Source organism: Scyliorhinus canicula, chromosome 2 (genome assembly GCF_902713615.1).
Source record: "Scyliorhinus canicula chromosome 2, sScyCan1.1, whole genome shotgun sequence".
Classification (NCBI taxonomy): domain Eukaryota; kingdom Metazoa; phylum Chordata; class Chondrichthyes; order Carcharhiniformes; family Scyliorhinidae; genus Scyliorhinus; species Scyliorhinus canicula.
In genome coordinates, this window is record NC_052147.1 from 153,829,650 (window position 1) to 153,847,550 (window position 17,901).

The window sequence follows — 17,901 nt, forward strand, 5'->3', positions numbered from 1 at the left end:
GTAGGCCAGCAATTATTACCCATCCATCATTGCCCTTCAGAAGGTGGTGGTGAGATGCTGCAATCCCAGCAACAGGGCCAATGGGCGGGCGGAATTCCAGGACTTGTTTTGGATAGAGGCTAGAACTTTGGATGAACTCTCAGGTTTATGTATGATGGGAGCCTGGCCAGAAAAGTACTGGAATATTCAGGTCCAGAGGTAACTAAAGCATGGAATACTTGATTATCTGTGATGGGACATTCAGTCTGCCCTCAAAGATAACCCTAAATATGAGAAAACAAGTTCCCAATTCTTGAAGGCGCTTTTTGATCCTTAGCGTCCAAGTAGGCCGAAGGTATGCAGATGTCCCAGGGCAGTCAATCATACCAGTCGCCGGGCAGCACGGTGCTGCAGAGGGTTAGCCCTGCTGCCTCACGACGCCGAGGTCCCAGATTCGATCCCGGCTCTGGGTCACTGTCCGTGTGGAGTTTGCATATTCTCCCCGTGTTTGCGTGGGTTTCGCCCCCACAACCCAAAGATGTGCAGGCTAGGTGGATTAGCCAAGCCAAAATGCCCTTTAATTGGAAAAAATGAATTGGGTACTCTAAATTTATATTTTAAAAAATCAAAAAAAAATCATACCAATCACAAATCTTCCAACAACATCAGTGAGTGTCAGAGGCAGGTTGTGCATATATTGGGTCATTGGAATACACAAGGGACATCAATAGTTCCTAGCGTTGAGTTCTCAGTTTGATTTATAGTTTTAGGATAAGGGGTAGCAGATTTAAAACAGACGAGAAGAAATAATTTCTCTCAAAGGGCAAGGAATCTGTGGAATTCACTATCCCGGAGTGTCGTGGATGCCTGGACATTGAATAAATTTGAGGATTTTTAATTAGTAATAGGTTGAAGGGTTATGAGTAAAGGGCAGGAAAAGGATTTTAGACAGAGATGTGACCAGCCATGATCATATTGACTGGCAGAGCAGGCTCGAGGGGCTGAATTACCGACTCCTGCTCCTAGTTCTGATGTTATGTTCAGCTTTGCAGCAGGGTAATAAGCCCCTACAAATTGTAGCAGCCAGTCCTGAAAACTTAGCTACTTTCTCTGATGCCCCTCTTTTTCTTTCTCAATGCTTAAACCTCATTGCTTAAGTAGATATACAGTAGGTCCTATTGTTCACGAAGGACCCAGTTGCCCTTGCTGCACTACTGTTTGCTCACACTTGTAACAAGCTACATCACAAAAAATGTTCAAGCTGAAAGTTATAGAAGGTAAGGTTCAACTAATGGCGCACCCAGAAAATGTGCTGCTTTGGCACGATTCTCAGTGGATTTGGCTCTTTGTAGCACATAATTAGAGAATGACACAAGCTGCCCCAGAAGCTCCCACAGGACAAAAATGTGGTTAGGTGGGGTTGTTGGGATAGGGCGGGGGAGTAGGCCTAGGTAGGGTGCTCTTGACGGGCCAAATGGTCGGTGCAGACTTGAAGGGCCAAATGGTCTCCTTGGCCTCCACTGTAAGAATGCTATGTTCTAGAATCTATTACAGTTGTCTATACCATCACTGCATTCTTCCAAATTATAGCACACCAAAAAGGACTGCAATACATCAGTTTCAGTGATCAGCTATTTTTAAGAACTCCCTTTAGTCCCTGTCCATTGTAACAGTATGTGGAGGTTTGAGAGCGGTGAAACTGTAATCTGCTCTGCAAGGTCAGGTATCAATACTGTGTCTGTGGAAAATGAGCTTAACATTGGGTCGCACTGCTGACTTACCACAGTATACACGATTCACAACTGTATCACTGGAAAAACCATATTACACATGCCTTCACTTGGAGCTCCCAATTAGAGAATTCTGTGAACAGGGTGAAGTTGGATGGACAGCTGCACCATCCAGAGTAGAATTGAAACATCAGGACAGGCTCAATCCCAGTTCCGGCCAACATATCTGATATTAGTCTGAAAGGATAGTGAGTGAGGTCAGAATGGCTGCAAGATAAATGTGGAAATTGGCCAGAGAGCAAGGATTGTTTCCCAGCAGCTCCTTTTGGGAAGTCTACATGCAGGAGTACACCAGGACAGGCAGATTCTGGTTTGGCTGTAACAGCTTGAATAGCTAAAGCAATACTTTGAGTAGTGTTCAAGTTCTCTTGCTTAACCACTCAGATGAAGCATCCATGGAACTGTACTCCAACATCGTTTGCAGACCAGAACTTTTTTTTTTAAACTTAGGAGTACCCAATTATTTTTTTCCAATTAAAGGGCAATTTAGCATGTCCAATCCACCTACAATGCACATCTTTGGTGTGGGAGTGAGACCCACACAGACACAGGAAGAATGTGCAAACTCCACCTAGACAGTGAACCAGGGCCGGGAGCAGTCCAGATTTTGCTGGGAAAAATAACATGTTAATAACACAGTGGCTAGCCCTGCTGCCTCACAGCACCAGGGACCTGGCTCCAATCTTGGCCTTGGGTGACTGACAGTCTCTGTGGAGTTTGCACGTTCTCCCTAGATCTGCATTGATTTCCTCCAGGTGCTCCAGTTGCCTCACACAGTCCAAAGATGTGCAGGTCAGGTGGATTGGCCATATTAAATTGCCCCTTAGTGTTAAATGATGTGCAGGTTCAGTCGATTGGCCATGATCAATGCATGGGGATAGGGCGGGGGAGTGGGCGAAGCTGGGGTGCTCTTTTTGAGGGTCAGTGAAGACTTGATGGGTCGAATGGTCTCCTCCTGCACTGTCGGGATTCTATGGAACACATGCTATATAAATATGCAAACGGTCAACAGTTCAGATTAAGAGATATGGTAAAAGTTGCTAATCTCCAGAATTGAGAGGATGCAACTCCACCACTGCTTTCACACAAATAGTACCTCCCCATTAGCCTAACCTTCATAAGAACTTGCTGGATTGGAGGGTTAATATCTATTACATTTTCTGGATAATGTAGTAGGAGCTTAAAAATGCAAGTACCTATTTAAATCACGTGTTAATTGTTAATGCAATACAGTACTAATCAACCTCTCTGACCCAGAGGGGTAACAATGTAAACTGTGGAGTCTCATTCTTGGATGCAGCCAAATTTCAAAATAGCATTAAAATAAAACGTTCCCTCTGCCTCTTTTTCACTCTCTCATTCACACTGAATTTACCAACTAACTTAGGCCTTCTTCGTCATTCTTCTGTTTCTTTCTCATTGCTTAAACAGATACAGTGGGTCCCATTAATCACTACGGTCCCAGTTGTCCTCGATACATCATTATTAGCTCGTACTTCCTTCCAGTGAGTTCCAACATAAAAACTGTTCAAGTTGAAGGTATAGAAAATAAATTCTAACTAATGGCGCATCACCAAGATGCACTGCTCCAGCAAGATCTAGCCCTGTACCTTCAGCAGAAGCAGGGATAAACCAACGGCTGTGAGCCTTGCACCTTGCTGAAGACAGAGCAGCTGATGCTCAAGAGCAGATCTGCAATTACCTTTCCACTGATGGATGGTTCTTGAAACAAGGTGTGGAAATGGATGAAGTTAGCTTTAAGAGGGTTGAGGGTTGAAGTGATAAAAAACAAACCAAAGATCTGACTGAGACAATGGCTTCACCCAGAGGTTTCACTGTTTTTACTGAAAATTGCAGAGTTTTAGCATACTTGGTCTTTTGTGTCTTCCCTCCTCTCGCAACTTGCCCTTGTCCAGCAATCCCACACAGTCTTCTCACTGGTTCCAATCCAAACACAAAGCAAGCTCCAGAAGCAACATTCGATTATTCACTTGGGCACCTCTGGTCTGAACACTAACCATAGTAACATCAAATTCTAGCTATAATTGGTGGTGGGGATCTGGAGGCAACCTGGATAGGAGGGGAGACATGTTAGTATTTGAGTGCACTCAAAATAGCCTTAGCCGAGAACAAAGACTCGGTTTTGTGGCCCCTTACAAGATCGGTCATAAGGCACAACGGGCTTGTATCCGAAACCTAATTTAAGATTATTCAACTCTGCTAAACTACAGAGAATCTTGAGATGAGGATCCATGCCACAACCAAAATAAACTTTGATTTATTGGAACCTTGGTTAGACCATATCGGGAGTAACTGTATACAGTTCTGGGCATCACAGCATGGATAGCATAAATTGGAAAGTGTGAAGCATAGATTCACCAGAATATCACCAGTGATCAAAGAGATAGATAAGGAGAGATGGCTGAGATTTTCCAGCACTTTGTTTATAATTCCCGATTTCCAGCATCCACAATATTTGTTTTTATTTTACTTCAGCAAGAGGTCCGTTTTTTTGTTTGTGAGAAAAGGAGGAAGATGTGGAGGCTGAATTAAAAAGGTCTCAAACCTGGAAAGCTATGTGAATCTCTCGAAGATGGTAAGTAGATGGGTGTTTTCCCAGAAGAAGCCAAACAGGAAACAGGGGTGTTATTGGTTAGTTGGTTGAAAAGGAATTCTGGAAAGCTCACCAACAGGACAGGAAGGAGGAGTTCCTGGAAGTGTACCTTGCTGAGGATAATTGTACCCATGAAGCTTGAAGGTAAAAATTGTCCGATAGGACTCCAGCCTACCTTGCATGAATAAATAACAGGAACTGTTATCTGCCTAGTGCTACATTTGTTCAGAGTGTGTTGTGAATGCTTGTGGTGGCGTTAAATGTGTCTTTGTATCACCCATAAGGCCCCACATGAGGTTGTGTGCAGGAGCAAGGATGTCTCACTGCAGCTGTACAGGGCCTTGGCAAGTTCACACCTGGAGTACTGTGCGTCTTTTGGTCTCCTTACCTAAGGATATGACGGAGAGTACAGCGAAGGTTCACCACAATAATTCCTGGAATGGCAGGATTGTCGTATGAGGAGCGGTGTCAAGTAGGCTTGTATTCACTGGAATTTAGAAGAATGAGAGGGGATCTCATGGAAACTTATAAAATTCTGTAAGAGCTGGACAGACTGGATGCAGGGATGTTGTTTCCTCGGGCTGGACAGGTCTAGAACAAGGGGTCACAATCTCGGAATACGGGGTAGGCCATTTAGGACTGAGATGAGGAGAACCTGCTTCACTCAGAGTGGTGAACCTATGGTATTCTCAACCGTAGAAGGTTGTGGAGGTCAAGTCACTGAATATATTTTAGAAGGAAATAGATTTCTAGACTCTAAAGGCATCAAGGGGGTATGGGAAGAGCACGGGAGTATGGCGTTGAGATAGAGGATGAGCCATGATCGCAATTAATGACAGAGCAGGCTCGATGGGCCGAATGGTCCCCCTTGCTCCTATTTTCTATGCTTCGATGTAAAGTGAAATTTATCTCTTTATTTGATGTATAATTTGCCAAGAGGTCAGAAGTAATTTGCATTGGTTGTTTTCAAGCATAAGTTACAAAAAGTGGAATTTTGTTGGGGGGGGGGGGGGTGTCATTTAGTAAATTTGGTTCTTTTGGTTTAATTTCCCCAAAGGGATCGTAAAACAAATTATCTTTTGTTATCTTGTGATCTATCTATATCTATCTGTACAGTACCCTATGATTTACAGTTCAAATTGATCTCTCCAAATATAATCCTAGTTTGGAAGGAATGTATCTTTGTAATGCCAGGTGCTTTTCGTAGCTTAATTTCCCACATGCCCAGTCTTGCACTACACTGTAATCGTTTTAAAATATAGGGTGCAATGTCTTCAACTATTCCTATCTCAGTTCCCTGCACTTTCCTCACATTCTTTTGTATTCTTCCTTTTTTAAATCATAATCCAATACTTTGGAAAAAATGTTACACTTTCATCTTCAATGGGCACTTGTGGTCAAGTATTCTATTTAATGACCCTCTGACTCACTAACCAATGGAAAAAAATCTTTGAACCATTCATTCTCTATAAGCCTTTTATGTTTAGAATTAAATTTCTCTTTAAGACTCCCTTCAAGTGAAAAAGATTTGTGAAATCTTTCATCATAAATCTAACCTCTAACCAATTCCTGGTATCACTCATAAGAACATAAGAACTAGGAGCAGGAGTAGGCCATCTGGCCCCTCGAGCCTGCTCCGCCATTCAATGAGATCATGGCTGATCTTTTGTGGACTCAGCTCCACTTTCCGGCACGAACACCATAACCCTTAATCCCTTTATTTTTCAAAAAACTATCTGTCTTATAACACCTTATACAATTGCAACATAACCTCCCTAGTCTTAAACTCCATCCCTCTAGCAATGAAGGACAAAATTCCATTTGCCTTCTTAATCACCTGTTGCACCTGTAAACCATCTTTTTGCGACTCATGCAGTAGCACACCCAGGTCTCTCTGCACAGCAGCTTGTTTTAATATTTTATCATTTAAATAATAATCCCGTTTGCTGTTATTCCTACCAAAATGGATAACCTCACATTTGTCAACATTGTATTCCATCTGCCAGACCCTAGCCCATTCACTTAACCTATCCAAATCCCTCTGCAGACTTCCAGTATCCTCTGTACTTTTCGCTTTACCACTCATCTTAGTGTCGTCTGCAAACTTGGACACATTGCCCTTGGTCCCCAACTCCAAATCATCTATGTAAATTGTGAACAATTGTGGGCCCAACACTAATCCCTGAGGGACACCACTAGCTACTGACTGCCAACCAGAGAAACACCCATTAATCCCCACTCTTTGCTTTCTATTAATTAACCAATCCTCTATCCATGCTATTACTTTACCCTTAATGGCATGCATATTTATCTTATGCAGCAACCTGTGTGGCACCTTGTCAAAAGCTTTCTGGAAATCCAGATATACCACATCCATTGGATCCCCGTTATCTACCGCACTGGTAATGTCCTCAAAAAATTCCACTAAATTAGTTAGGCACGACATGCCCTTTATGAACCAATGCTGTGTCTACCCAATGGGACAATTTCTATCCAGATGCCTCGCTATTTCTTCCTTGACGATAGATTCCAGCATCTTCCCTACTACCGAAGTTAAGCTCACTGGCCTATAATTACCCGCTCTCTGCCTACCTCCTTTTTTAAACAGTGGTGTCACGTTTGCTAATTTCCAATCCACCGGGACCACCCCAGAGTCTAGTGAATTTTGGTAAATTATCACTAGTGCATTTGTAATTTCCCTAGCCATCTCTTTCAGCACTCTGGGATGCGTTCCATCAGGGCCAGGAGACTTGTCTACCTTTAGCCCCATTACCTTGCCCATCACTACCTCCTTAGTGATAACAATCCTCTCAAGGTCCTCACCTGTCATTGCCTCATTTCTATCAGTCATTGGCATGTTATTTGTGTCTTCCACTGCGAAGACCGACCCAAAAAACCTGTTCAGTTCCTCAGCCATTTCCTCATCTCCCATTATTAAAACTCCCTTCTCATCCTCTAAAGGACCAAAGGATCAAGTGAATATTCACTGTCTCCTTTCCATGACCGCTAATGTCCTTCTTACAATTGTCACACGAGGGAAATATTAGGGAATTGGATCCAGAAATGAGACTCCAATGTGGCCGTCAATTTAAGGGTTAAACAGAATGAAGGCGGGGAAACCAGGCTAGCAGAGTCAGAGGGATATGTCCACACCTGGCAAAGTTTTATTGTCCCAGTCAGATTTAAACTCGTTAGTGGGAATACGCAGAACGCCCCAATCCATTTTTCTTTGGGACACTCCTGTCCAACCAGCTATTAGCTGATGGCCTCTTTGTCCGTCAATGGGAGGTTAGTGGAATATCGATATCATGGCTCTGTTCTTTTGTACAACTGGAGTGGACAATCGAACAATCAAGATAACGCTAATGGCTTTAAGCTTGGAAACCCCAGCAGACAATCTTTGTTTAAGGGCTGCGCGGAGCTGAGAGAGAGAGAGAGAGAGAATGCTGTGTTGAACAGGTACAGGAAAAAGCTTTGGAAATCGATCGTGAAAGTCATGAAGGTTGCCACCAAGGGAGACTTTGGAAAAAGGGTTCAGAATGAATGTCCCTACCAGAAGAACAATTGCTTCACAAATGCAAGTATTACCTTTGTCTGCTTGTGAAAGTGGCATGAGAGCTGCATATTCTGTTTAATGGGAACTAGTGTGTTAAGGTTAAGAAACTGCGTGTAATCTGTTATTGTTAGGGTTGAAGTTTAAAAGTTTAAACATTGTTTTCTTTTCTTTTAATAAAGTTTGTTCATAAAATAACCACGCCCTATTTCTTATAGTATCACTCCTGGAACAAATTGATCTTTCTGCACCGTCTTAAAAACTTATGGCAGCTAGTCTAGTCTCTTGGCCACTGTTGAGAGCTTATTTTTACAATAAATTTAGAGTACCCAATTCTTTTCTTTCCAATTAAGGGGCAACTTAGTATCACCAATCGACCTACTCTTTTTGGGTTATGGAGGTGAGACCCACGCAGACAAAGGGAGAGTGTGCAAACTCCACATGGACAGTGACCCTGGGCTGGGATCCTCGGTGCCAAGAGGCAGCAGTGCTAACCACTGCCACTGTTGAGAACTGACTAGGCATATGGAACACAATGAGATGCCCCGATCTGTGCACAATATTACTAACAGAAACTCAACTGTGTTATACAAATTCAACATAACCTGAAGTACAAATTCTATAAAAGCCACCTTTTATCAAAACATCCTTTACCCACCTGCATTTGCATCTTTGAATAGCTACTGATCTGCATACTTCTACCACCTGTTCCTCCACGTAATCGAGAATCTGAGGTTTTAGGATACACCTCCTTTCACTGCCCATCATCCCAAAATATAGAATCATTACCGTGCAGGATGGGGCTAGGGTGGCACAGTAGCACAGTGGGGATCAATTCAGGGGTTCGCCCGGAGATAGCAACCGTTCATCGATTTCTTCAAGAAAATTGAACATCAGCAGTGGGGGGGGGGGGGGAGAAAAGAGAGAGAGAGAGAGAGAGAGAGAGAGAGAGAGAGAGAGAGAGAGACAGAGAACTTAGTATACAGGTAATTAAGGAATAGGGTGGGGGTAGTAGGGGACGTTGTTTTGGGGCTGGTTTAGCACAGGGCTAAAGAGCTGGCTTTGAAAGCAGACCAAGGCAGGCCAGCAGCCCGGTTCAATTCCCGTACCAGCCTCCCGAAACAAGCACCGGAATATGGCAACTAGGGGCTTTTCACAGTAACTTCATTTGAAGCCTACGTGTGGCAATAAGCGATTTTCATTTCATTTTCAGTTTTTTTTTTCTTTTAAGCGTTTTGCGTTTGTCAGCCCGCGCAATTGTTTAAGAAATGTTAATGTGTTAAATGGTGAAAATTACAAATGCTTCGATAAAATATTTTCTAAAGAAAAAACCTGTTGTTTCAGAGCGCCAGGATCCCAGATTCGATTCCTGGCTTGGGTTATTGTTTGTGTGGAGTTTGTATGTTTTCCCCCGTGTCTGCGTGGGTTTCTTCCGGGTGCTCCTTTTCCTCCCACAAGTCCCAAAATATGTGCTTTTTAGGTAATTTGGACATTCTGAATTCTCCCTCAGTGTACACAAACTGGCGCAGGACTGTGGCGACTAGGGGATTTTTACTGCAGTGTTAATGTAAGCCTACTTGTGACAATAATGAAGATTATTATTATTCAGCCCATTGTGTCTGCACGGACACTCAGTAAGAATTCCTTTAGTGCCATTCCTCCACCACCCCCTTGGAATCCACACATTTTCTTCCCTTTTATCCTTTTTCCATTCTTTTATGCCTGTGAAGGCTTTCCATTTTAGGCTGACTGTCTGTCTCTTTTAATTGTCCTTCTTTTCTTCTCTTACTTGCTTTCTCACCTCTCTTCTGAACATTCTATTTTCAGCTTGGTTCTCAATTGTATTTTCTATCAGACATCTGTCAAGCACACTTTTTCTTCCTCATCTTAATTTGTATCTTTTTGTCACCTAGGGAGCTCTGGCTTGAATAAAGATAGAAAATGCCGGGAAAATGCAGCAGCTCTAGCAGCATCTATGGAGAGAGAAATAAAGTTTTTTTTTTAAAAAAGTATTTTTCATTCTCCTTTTTCACATTTCATCCAAATTTACACCCACCAACAAACAATCAACGGTAACAAATACAATGTCACCTCCAACATTTTAAATACAAACATCAAAGAAAAGGAATCAGGAATCCAACATACACAGTCCCAACCCCCCCCCCCCCCCCCCCCCCCCCCATCCCCATATGTTCGATATCATCCAATTCTTGAAAGTGTGTAATGAACAAAGCCCATGATTTGTAGAACCCTTCCATACTTCCCCTCAACTCAAACTTCACCTTCTTGAGTGTTAAAAACTCCCAACAGATTCCCCCACCACACCAGGGTACAGGGTGGAGAAACTGACCTCTACCCCAACAGGATCCGTCTTCGGGCGATCAGCTAGCCGAAGGCTAATACATCTGCTTCCGCACCCGCTTCCAACCCCGGCTGATCCGATACCCCAAATATGGCCTCCAGAGGACCCGGCTCAAACCTCACCATGTACCACCTTCAAAATTACCCTGAACACTTCCCTCCAATACCCCTCCAGCTTTGGACAGAACCAAAACATATGAACATGGTTTGCGAGCCTCCTCCCCGCAACATTCACAAACATCCTCTACCCCCTCAGAGAGTCAGGTCATCCTCGCATTGTGAGGTGCGCCCTACACACCACCTTCAGCTGTATCAGCCCCAACCTCACACACAAAGTTGAGGCATTTACCCTCCGGAGCACCTCACACCACCACCCCTTCTCCATGCCCTCTCCCAACTCTTCCTCCCACTTTGCCTTAATGCCCTCTAGCGGTGCCTTCTCTTCTCCCAGAATCACTCCATAAATCGCCGACACCACCCTCTTCTCCATTCCCCCTGCCGTCAGCACCTCCTCCCAACAGTGTGGAGGCCGGCGCCACTGGAAAGCTCTCTCTCTCCTTCTTAGCGAAATCTCGGACCTGCATATACCTAAACATTTCCCCTACCAATATTTCACCCCCATCTCCTTCAATTCCGCAAACCGACCCCCCAGAAACAAATCCTTCAATGCCCTGACTCCCTTCTCCGAAAACTCTCATCCCACTTCCCTGGCTCAAATCTGTGATTCACCAGAATCGGCATTTCCCTTGACCCCGCCCCCAACCTAAAGTGCTGGCTCAACTGCCTCCAGATTTACAATATCGCCACTTCTACCGGACTCCCTGAGTATTTCCCCAGGGGAGAGAAACAAAGTTATGTTTTAAGCCCAATATGACTTCTTCAGAACAGCTCCGAATTCTGCTTCTTCAGGAATGTCAACCTGTTCTGAAGAGTCAGATTACATTCAAAATGTTAACTCTGATTCTCTCCCCACAGATGCTGCCAAAACCTGTTGAATTTTTCCTGCACTTGCTGCTTTTATTTTATATCTCCAGCATCCATAGTATTTGACTTTTACTTTAGAGCAATGGCTTTGTTTGCCTGAGCTTTCCCTTTCAAGGGCATATACCTTGACTATGCCTGAACACCTTCTTCTTTGATGGTCACCATGGTTCAGCGGACTAGTACCACAGACCCAGGTTCGAATTCCATCACGGCATATGACAAAATTTAAATTCAATAAAAATCTGGAATTAAATGTCGCATGATGACCATGAAACCATTGTCGATTGTCATCAAAAATCCATCTGGTTGACTAATGTCCTTTAAGGAAGGAAATCTGCTGTCCTTACCTGGTCTGACCTACATGTGACTCCAGATGCACAGTAATGTGGTTGTCTCTTAACTGCCCTTTCAAGGGAAATTAGGGATGAGCAATAAATGTTGGGTCAGTCAGCGAAGCCCACATCCCATGAACAAATACATTTTTTAAAAAGCTACAGTTTTTTCTATCAACCTTTGACTCCAATTTATTCGGTTCAAATCCATTCTTTTCCACTGAAGTTGGGTTTCTTCAAGTTAATCAATCCTGCTCCAAATTGGTCTTTGTCTCTTTTTATAATCAGCCTAAACCAAATGACAGAATGATCACCGTCCCTTAATGTTCTCCTGCTAACATATGATCCACTTGGGTCAGTTTATTCCTGAGAACCAAGTCTAGCACTGCCTCCTTTCACTTTGGACTGAAAGCATACTGCTATAGAAAATCCTACTTCACATTTCTCTGCATTGAACTTCATCTGTCACTCACCTGGCACACTGCTAAACTTTTTGATGTTCAGTCTTTTACATGCTTCCCCATAGTTTGCAATGATCTGAAATGAACATAGCAATCTCTGACAGAGTTCTGCTTGTGCCCATATCCAAATCATTATATAAATAAAACACGCTCAAGTCTTTTGGTCAGAAAGCTGTTCGACCCCTTCCTCATTTGTAAGTCAGAAAACTCACCAAGTTTACTCTTTCAACCATCTGGGGAAGAAAAGGGCAGCCTGATTTTCCAGTACCTTCAGGATATCTCCAACATCAACCACAATAAATTTCGAAGTACTCGTTACCAGTCAAGATCGAATGCCTGGCTTCAGAAAATCCTCACCCTACAAGAGGGTTTTACAGAATAGACCAGAAACAAGTATATATCTGATAAGCTGATTGTAAGTGAAAAATAGCCAGTCAGGCCAGAAGGTTTCAGTGCGTACTACTGACTGGTCTCAGGGTCCTGGTTTACTCTGTTGCAGGTGGGGGGGAAAAGAAAGAGGAGGAAGAGAGAGAAAGAGAGATGGGAAGGTAATCAAGGACAGGGTTTGTGCTCCCACACCACTGAAAGCATATGTACACATCAGGTGAAGACAAATTAGGCTTACACATGACCAAGGTTGTTCGAGGAGCACACACTGTGAATTAGATCTAAGTATAATTGCACACAGACAAAGGTTTTTGGAAGGAATACCCCACAGCTATAATTGAATATAGCTGAAAATATAATTGAATACAGTGAAAATAAGCTTCTGATGAAGTAGTAATGCTCTCAATGAACTGTAGCAATAGGTATAGTTACGGAGCATGAAATCATGTAATTAGCATGTGACTGTTGCCTGCCTTCAATCACTGTTCGGAATGCATTTTACATTAATTTGAATATTTGATTGAACATTCATTTTTACTGCAATCCACTTACAGTCCAATTACCACTTCTAGCAATTTGGTACAAAAATAGCTCAGAATTAATCAGACAAGTTGCCTGCACCTTAAAGTGAAGTTTTTAATTCAGACACAAGGAAGATAAAAAAATAAATAAAATCTGCAAATGAACTAGTGTAAATAGCAAATCCATCAAGAGGGACGGGGACAGAGAGAAGCAAGCAATTCCTTGCTGACTATTTATTATATTATTTCTAGATGTTCTTCTCTTCTCTCCATTAGTAAGAATTCCATTATTTTTCCTACCATCAATGTTAAGCTGACTGGTCAACAATTCTCTAGACCATGCATTTTCAAAGTCGGGTCGCGACCCGCAGGTGGGTTGCGGGTGGGTGTCGGGGGGAATCACAGAGCCGTCCGTTGCGGCGCTCCTGATTACGCAGATTTTTTAAAAAGTTCTATGTAATATTCCTGCCTGAAGAGAGGCAGAGAGCAGGTCACGCCCCCCGAACATTGACATCACGAGCTTTGGGCGCGATTGCGATTCCTCCATTTTGTCAGAAGCAAACAAGGTAAGAGATAATGTTGGGTCGCGAAGTTCGGCCGGCGTGGGCCGCGAGGGTTGACGGACAAACGATGCCTGAGACATGGCCGTGAATTGAAGGCATTATTTAAAACTATGGAGGAGGCAGCTTTGGGCCAGGTCAGGAAGCAGCAGCTGAGCCAGCCAACATAAGCAAACTGTAGGCCAAAACGGCATCATTTGTGAGAGGAATAAAGGCCTCACGGCGAAACTGGATGATATGGAGAACAGCTCCAGGTACATGAACCTGAGACTGGTGGGTATACCGGAGGAAGTTGAGGGCTCAAGACTGACCGAATACTTTGCTGTGAAGTTCTCTCAGCTGTTGAGTGGTGATGAGGTATTTGCTGCACCGGAGCTGGACAGGGCACACAAGGCTTTGAGGCAGAAACTGTCACCAAATGAACCACCTTGAACATAGAACATACAGTGCAGAAGGAGACCATTCGGCCCATCGAGCCTGCACCAATCCACTTAAGCCTTCACTTCTGCCCTATCCCCGTAACCCAATAACCCCTCCTAACCTTTTTGGTCAAACAGGGCAATTTATCATGGCCAATCCACCTAACCTGCATGTCTTTGAACTGTGGGGGAGCATCCGGAGGAAAACCACGCAGACACGGGGAGAAATTGCAGACTCCGCACAGACAGTGACCCAGCGGGGAATCGAACCTGGGACCCTGGCGCTGTGAAGCCACAGTGCTATCCACTTGTGCTACCGTGGTGCCCTTGAGCGGCGATCATTCGGTTTCAGAGCTTCCAAAGGAAGGAGCAGAGGCTGGAATGGGCCAAGAAAGCCCGAAACATCAACTGGAACTGTAATATGGTAAGAATTTACCAAGACATCGGCATGGAACTGGTGAGGCAAAGGGCGGCCTTCAATAAGGTGAAGACGGTCCTGTTCAATTGAGGAGTGCAGTTTGGGGTGGTGTACATTTGACTCAAAGCACTTTTCTTTTGAAACTCCGGAGCAGGCTGAGGACTTTATCAGAGATCATAGACTGGACAGGGTTTGAGGGATGCGGTTGGGCTGTTGGATGGTTGGGGTTTTACTATTTTACTCTTTTATTGTTCAGGTTGTTACGAGTTGAGTTGGGGTAATGGTAGAGATGTTTGGATTGGGGGCGTTTCCTCTGTTCTATTTTCATGATTATCCTTCTGTACAAGCTTAATAGTAATAGCTTAGTTGGGATAGCTGGGGGATTGTCCACTCTTAGTTTAAAGCTTTTGCTTAATATGGGTGGGGAAGTGGATCAGCTGGGAGGGACGATCTTGTGGCAGCAACAAATGTTATGGTTAAGGAATAGGTGGGGGGGCTACCTTACTAGTACTAAAAAGTAGGCTAGTTAATGCAAGTCAAGGGTGTGTGGGGTTGTGACGTCAAGCCATTTAGGTTAAGCTCAATAGAACATAGAACACTACAGCGCAGTACGGGCCCTTCGGCCCTCGATGTTGCGCCGACCTGTGAAACCATCTGAAGCCTATCTGACCTACACTATTCCATTTTCATCCATATGTCTATCCAGTGACCACTTAAATGCCTTTAAAGTTGGCGAGTCTACTACTGTTGCAGGCAGGGCATTCCACACCCCTACTACTCTCTGAGTAAAGAAACTGCCTCTGACATCTGTCCTATATCTATCACCCCTCAATTTAAAGCTATGTCCCCTCGTGTTGGTCATCACCATCCGAGGAAAAAGACTCTCACTGTCCACCCTATCTAACCCTCTGACTATCTTATATGTCTCTATTAAGTCACCTCTCAGCCTTCTCCTCTCTAACGAAAACAACCTCAAGTCCCTGAGCCTTTCCTCGTAAAGGGCAGCACGGTAGCATGGTGGTTAGCATCAATGCTTCACAGCTCCAGAGTCCCAGGTTCGATTCCCGTCTGTGTGGAGTCACTGGTCACTGTCTGTGTGGAGTCTGCACGTCCTCCCCGTGTGTGCGTGGGTTTCCTCCGGGTGCTCCGGTTTCCTCCCACAGTCCAAAGATGTGCGGGTTAGGTGGATTGGCCAGGCTAAAATTGCCCATAGTGTCCTAAAAAATAAGGTTAATGGGGGTTGTTGGGTTACTGGTATAGGGTGGATACGTGGGCTTGAGCAGGGTGATCATTGCTCGGCACAACATTGAGGGCCGAAGGGCCTGTTCTGTGCTGTACTGTTCTAATTCTAAAAAGACCTTCCCTCCATACCAGGCAACATCCTAGTAAATCTCCTCTGAACCCTTTCCAAAGCTTCCACATCCTTCTTATAATGTGGTGACCAGAACTGCACGCAGTACTCCAGGTGCGGCCGCACCAGAGTTATGTACAGCTGCAGCATGACCTTGTGGCTCCGAAACTCAATCCCCCTGCTGATAAAGGCTAGCACACCATATGCCTTCTTAACAGCCCTATTAACCTGGGTGGCAACTTTCAGGGATTTATGTACCTGGATGCCGAGATCTCTCTGTTCATCTACACTACCAAGAATCTTGCCATTATCCCAGTACTCTGCATTCCTGTTACTCCTTCCAAAGTGAACCACCTCATACTTTTCCGCATTAAACTCCATCTGCCACCTCTCAGCCCAGCTCTGCAGCTTATCTATGTCCCTCTGTATCCTATAACATCCTTCAGCACTATCCACAACTCCACCGACCTTCGTGTCATCTGCAAATTTACTAACCCATCCTTCTACACCCTCTTCCGGGTCATTTATAAAAATGACAAACAGTAGTGGCCCCAAAACAGATCCTTGCGGTACACCACTAGTAACTGAACTCCAGGATGAACATTTGCCATCAACCACCACCCTCTGTCTTCTTTCAGCTAGCCAATTACTGATCCAAACCGCTAAATCACCTTCAATCCCATACTTCCTTATTTTCTGCAATAGCCTACCGTGCGGAACCTTACCAAACGCCTTACTGAAATCCATATACACCACATCAACCGCTTTACCCTCATCCACCTGTTTGGTCACCTTCTCAAAAAACTCAATAAGGTTTGTGAGGCATGACCTACCCTTCACAAAACCGTGTTGACTATCGCTAATCAACTTGTTCTTTTCAAGATGATTATAAACCCTATCTCTTATAACCTTTTCCAACATTTTACCCACAACCGAAGTAAGGCTCACAGGTCTATAATTACCAGGGTTGTCTCTACTCCCCTTCTTGAACAAGGGGACAACATTTTCTATCCTCCAGTCTTCCGGCACTATTCCTGTCGACAAAGACGACATAAAGATCAAGGACAAAGACTCTGCAATCTCCTCCCTGGCTTCCCAGAGAATCCTAGGATAAATCCCATCTGGCCCAGGGGACTTATCTATTTTGACATTTTCCAAAATTGCTAACACCTCCTCCTTTTGAACCTCAATTCCATCTAGCCTGGTCGACTGAACCTGAGTGTTCTCCTCGACAACATTGTCTTTCTCCAGTGTAAACACTGACGAAAAATATCCATTTAACGCTTCCCCTATCTCCTCTGATTCCACACACAACTTTCCACTACTATCCTTGATTGGCCCTAATCTTACTCTAGTCATTCTTTTGTTCCTGATATACCTATAGAAAGCTTTAGGGTTTTCCTTGATCCTATCCGCCAACGACTTTTCGTGTCCTCTCCTCGCTCTTCTTAACTCTCCCTTTAGGTCCTTCCTGGCTAACTTGTAACTCTCAAGTGCCCTAACTGAGCCTTCATGTCTGATCCTAACATAAGCCTTCTTCTTCCTCTTGACAAGTGCTTCAACTTGCTTAGTAAACCACGGTTCCCTTGCTCGACAACTTCCTCCCTGCCTGACAGGTACATACTTATCAAGGACACGCAGTAGCTGTTCCTTGAAAAAGCTCCACATTTCGATTGTACCCATCCCCTGCAGTTTCCTTCCCCATCCTATACATCCTAAATCTTGCCGAATAGCATCATAATTGCCTTTCCCCCAGCTATAATTCTTGCCTTGCAGTATATACCTATCCCTGCCCATTGCTAAAGTAAACATAACCGAGTTGTGATCACTATCACCAAAGTGCTCACCTACATCTAAATCTAACACCTGGCCGGGTTCATTACCCAGTACCAAATCCAATGTGGCCTCGCCCCTTGTTGGCCTGTCTACATACTGTGTCAGAAAACCCTCCTGCACACACTGTACAAAACTGACCCATCTATAGTACTCGAACTATAGTATTTCCAGTCAATATTTGGAAAGTTAAAGTCCCCCATAACAACTACCCTGTTACTCTCGCTCCTGTCAAGAATCATCTTTGCAATCCTTTCCTCTACATCTCTGGAACTATTCGGAGGTCTATAGACAACTCCCAACAGGGTGACCTCTCCTCTCCTGTTCCTAACCTCGGC

At 44.1% G+C, this 17,901-nt stretch overlaps 1 protein-coding gene across 10 annotated transcripts in view; it reads right to left on the reverse strand.

The window, feature by feature from the left end:
- The window catches only part of LOC119960046 (abl interactor 2), a 220,066-nt gene that overhangs the window by 92,908 nt on the left and 109,257 nt on the right, over positions 1-17,901 (reverse strand). The window contains exon 2 of one of the 10 annotated variants that reach the window (XM_038787957.1): positions 9,738-9,909. The exons of the other annotated variants lie outside the window; for them this stretch is intronic. Within the exon in view, the coding sequence (XP_038643885.1) occupies positions 9,738-9,752 (15 nt within the window). The 5' untranslated portion in view covers positions 9,753-9,909. The remainder of the gene's footprint in view (positions 1-9,737; positions 9,910-17,901) is intronic. 10 annotated transcript variants of the gene reach the window in all.